Source organism: Meleagris gallopavo, chromosome 4 (assembly GCF_000146605.3).
Source record: "Meleagris gallopavo isolate NT-WF06-2002-E0010 breed Aviagen turkey brand Nicholas breeding stock chromosome 4, Turkey_5.1, whole genome shotgun sequence".
Lineage (NCBI taxonomy): Eukaryota > Metazoa > Chordata > Aves > Galliformes > Phasianidae > Meleagris > Meleagris gallopavo.
Genome location: NC_015014.2, coordinates 13,598,488 through 13,601,916, shown reverse-complemented (window position 1 = coordinate 13,601,916; position 3,429 = coordinate 13,598,488). Strand labels below are relative to the sequence as shown.

At 40.9% G+C, this 3,429-nt stretch overlaps 1 protein-coding gene across 1 annotated transcript in view; it reads right to left on the bottom strand.

Annotated features, from left to right (window-relative positions):
* Window positions 1–3,429, bottom strand: part of SCLT1 (sodium channel and clathrin linker 1) — a 42,642-nt gene that overhangs the window by 33,190 nt on the left and 6,023 nt on the right. The window contains exons 3-7 of the mRNA XM_031553254.1: window positions 2,247–2,311; window positions 1,531–1,583; window positions 1,022–1,091; window positions 870–925; window positions 337–469 (exon numbers count right to left, since the gene is read on the bottom strand). Coding sequence (XP_031409114.1) covers window positions 337–469; window positions 870–925; window positions 1,022–1,091; window positions 1,531–1,583; window positions 2,247–2,311 — 377 coding nt within the window. The remainder of the gene's footprint in view (window positions 1–336; window positions 470–869; window positions 926–1,021; window positions 1,092–1,530; window positions 1,584–2,246; window positions 2,312–3,429) is intronic.

Below are 3,429 nucleotides of genomic sequence, written 5' to 3'. Positions count from 1 at the left end.
TCAGCCTACCACAGTAACTTCAATCCAACAAAATATTTGATTCATGTTCTGGACAGAATTTCAACAAGGTAAAATTAGAGGCACAAAGGAACATAAAAACTTCCTACTTGTATGAAAGTAGAGAGAAACTTCCTTCAGGTTTTGAAGTTGAAAACGTAAGTATGGGTGCACTTGAGGTAGTTTGTTTTTTTTTTAAGCTATGTACAATCAGAAAGGCCTCAAAATACTGTCAAGGGACTATTATAAACAAATACTGAACCAAGAAATAAACTATCCTTCCCTAATTTGCCAAGGCACAGAAGAAACAGAAGAGTACAAGTGTTTCATCTCACACACTTGATTAGTCAGTTGTAGTTGCTCCTGAAGGTTTCTCAGTATTTCTTCATCTGCAGGAATAGCAGTTCCCAGAGGCATAAAAGGAAGAGCATCCAGCTGCATCTCAAGAGCCTCTTTCAACTCTGCATGCAGCCTGAAATTCAAAGGACTAAGTTCAGCACAGTATTTATTTAATACAATGTTTTTAAATTGACTGATGTACTGTATCTTTGATTTGTATGTACCATATACACCTGGCTCACATTTAAATCCATTGAGCAACATATGTTCTATAAAAAGGGTTTTAAGTTAATACTGAGTTCTTTTGCAGAGATATGGCTAAGCCTCCTAAATTTGGTGCTGTAATCTATATTAAACACTTAGGGTAACATTAAGCACATAAGTATGAAATCTTCAACTATTAAGCAGATTCAAATATTTCCAAGTCTTAGGAAAAAGAATTTGAGGTTTAAAAGACAGGAAAAAAAACAAAACAGAACAAAAAAACCCACATACAAGAAAATAGCAGCAGTAGGTAAAGTGCACTTATTTACCTTCTGTTTTCCGTGGTGACTTGTTCAAACTTCTGTCTCATCTCACTCATCTGCACCTAACAAAAAAACATTTAAGTGGCAAAACCACTTAGACCATAGATGCAATTAAGACTTCGTTTTGCAAAAAGAATCACAGGATGCCAGAAACATACCTGATAAATCTGCAGCTGCTCCCTCATTTCTTCCAAGCACTTCTCATACTCTACACTTTTTGTTATCAAGCTGAAACATGGAAAAACATGCTTAGAATCCATCTGTAAATGCTGAAACACTGTTCTGATTTTTAACCAGCTTTACAGAATCCATGATCTGGAGAACAAAACAAAACCGTTGCTTCTCTTTATTTCCAAGCCCAACACTCACCACTATCAAGTGAACAACTTTCATTACTACATTTGAAGTATGATCATTAACCACAGACTTCCTGTGTAACAGAAGCAGAACATGCTTTCTGGATGAGCTTTGATACATTTGTGTTTCATACAGAGATCAAAATCCAGAAAGATTAGAAACCAGACTTTCTTACTGCTCTCAGTACAACAGTATAGTAACCAATACGAGGATGAAAAAAATTAAATAAATAAACACAGTTCTACTCATGTACTTATTTGTTTTTCAAATCCTTCTGAAGTAGTATTCTCACTCATTTGGAATCAGTTACCTTTGGTCCATCATCCTGGATCTGGATATGCCATCACCTCCGGCGACGCTTTTCTGTAATGGATTATTTTGTATTTTAGTACATGACTGCACGTGGTTACTGTGGTTTGTTTTTATTCTAATGTATACAAAACAAAGCAGTTTATTCTGTCTATATTGGAAAGAATATACAGACTCCACAGCAATCATTTTCAGGTTGATATTACAGTCCTTGAACATTGGCCAGATTTGAAAAAATTGTCATTGCTTTTTTTCCTGGAGATGCTTTGATATAAAGCATAACTGCATCAAATCTTTAGAGCAACCATTTTAAATCTATGTAAGAGCCACATTCACTTCTGTGCACGAGCCCCACGTCGGTGCTGATGCCCCAGCTTTTGCACAGTCTTCAGACAGGTTTATGCTATTCACCACAAAACGTTATCTCCCCAGGAGATCAAAGGAAAAAAATCCACAGAAGTTAAAAACCTTTAGAGAAATCAAGCGTTCTCCCACATATGACCAATTTTTGAAAACACTCCAAAAAAAACAACCAAGCAGAATTCACTTTTTAAACTGTCTTATTCTGCTGCTGCTTGGAAAAACTGTAACTCTACAGTTCAGTGATGGGCTCGAAGCCAGGCAAGACCAAACTGAAACAGACAGCTCTGCATATAGGAAGATGCATATCTTAAATTATATTTACATTTACCCACTTTCATTCCTCAGTTTACATACCTCAGCAACACTATTCAAAATCTCATCTGCTTCATCCTGCTCAAATGCAACATCTAGCTTCTGATCTGAAAAATGCAATTATATAATTATATAATACAAGTTAGAGGATCATGAACCATGAACTAGATGAAGCTGGCTGGCAGTCAGAAAGATGCAAATTTGCTCTGAGTTCCATTTAGAGTCACATGGTTATAAAAATCAACTATTGACACAGTGGAAAAAAGGGATGCCATTCTGAGGGACCTCAACAGGCTTGAAAGGTGGGCCTGGGTGAACCTAATGAGGTTCGTCGTGGCAAAGTGCAAGGTTTTGCATTTGGGCCAGAGGAATCCCAGGCATCCATACAGACTGGAAGGAGCGGTCCTTGAGAGCAGCAGAGAAGGACCTGAGGGGACGTGATAGATGAAAAGCTTAACATGTGCCAGCAGTGTGCTCTTGCAGCTAGGAAAGTAAATGGTATTCTGGGCTCCATCAGAAGAGGGATGGGCAGCAGGGACAGGGAGGTGATTGTCCCCCTCTACTCTGCTCTTGTGAGGCCCCAGCTGGAGTACTGCATCCAGGTCTGGAGCCCCCAGTATAAGAAAGACAGGGAGCAGTTGGAGAGGGTCCAGAGGAGAGCCACAAAGACGATCAGGGGACTGGAGCACCTCCCCTACGAAGACAGGCTGAGGCAGCTGGGCTTGTTCAGCCTGGAGAAAAGAAGGCTGGGGGGTGATCTCATTGTAGCTTTTAAATACCTAAAGGGAGCCTACAAACAGGAGGATAATCAACTCTTTGAAAGGGTAGATAACAGCATGACAAGGGGAAATGGTTTTAAGTTGAGGGAGGGGAGATTTAGGTTGGAATGTAAGGGTAAGTTCTTTACAGAGGGAGTGGTGAGGTGCTGGAACAGGCTGCCCAGAGAGGTTGTGGATGCCCGGTCCCTGGAGGTGTTCAAGGTCAGGTTGGATGGGGCCCTGGGCAGCCTGGTCTAGTATTAAATGGGGAGGTTGATGGCCCTGCGTGTGGCAGGGGGGCTGGAGATTCATGATCCTCCAGTTCCCTTCCAACCCTGGCCATTCTGTGATTCTGTGAACTATCTACAAGAGCAACATAACTACACAATAAGCATGTTCACTCAGAGGGCAGTGAGGCGCTGGCACAGCTGCCCAGAGAAGCTGTGCTTGCTGCCCCATCCCTGGGT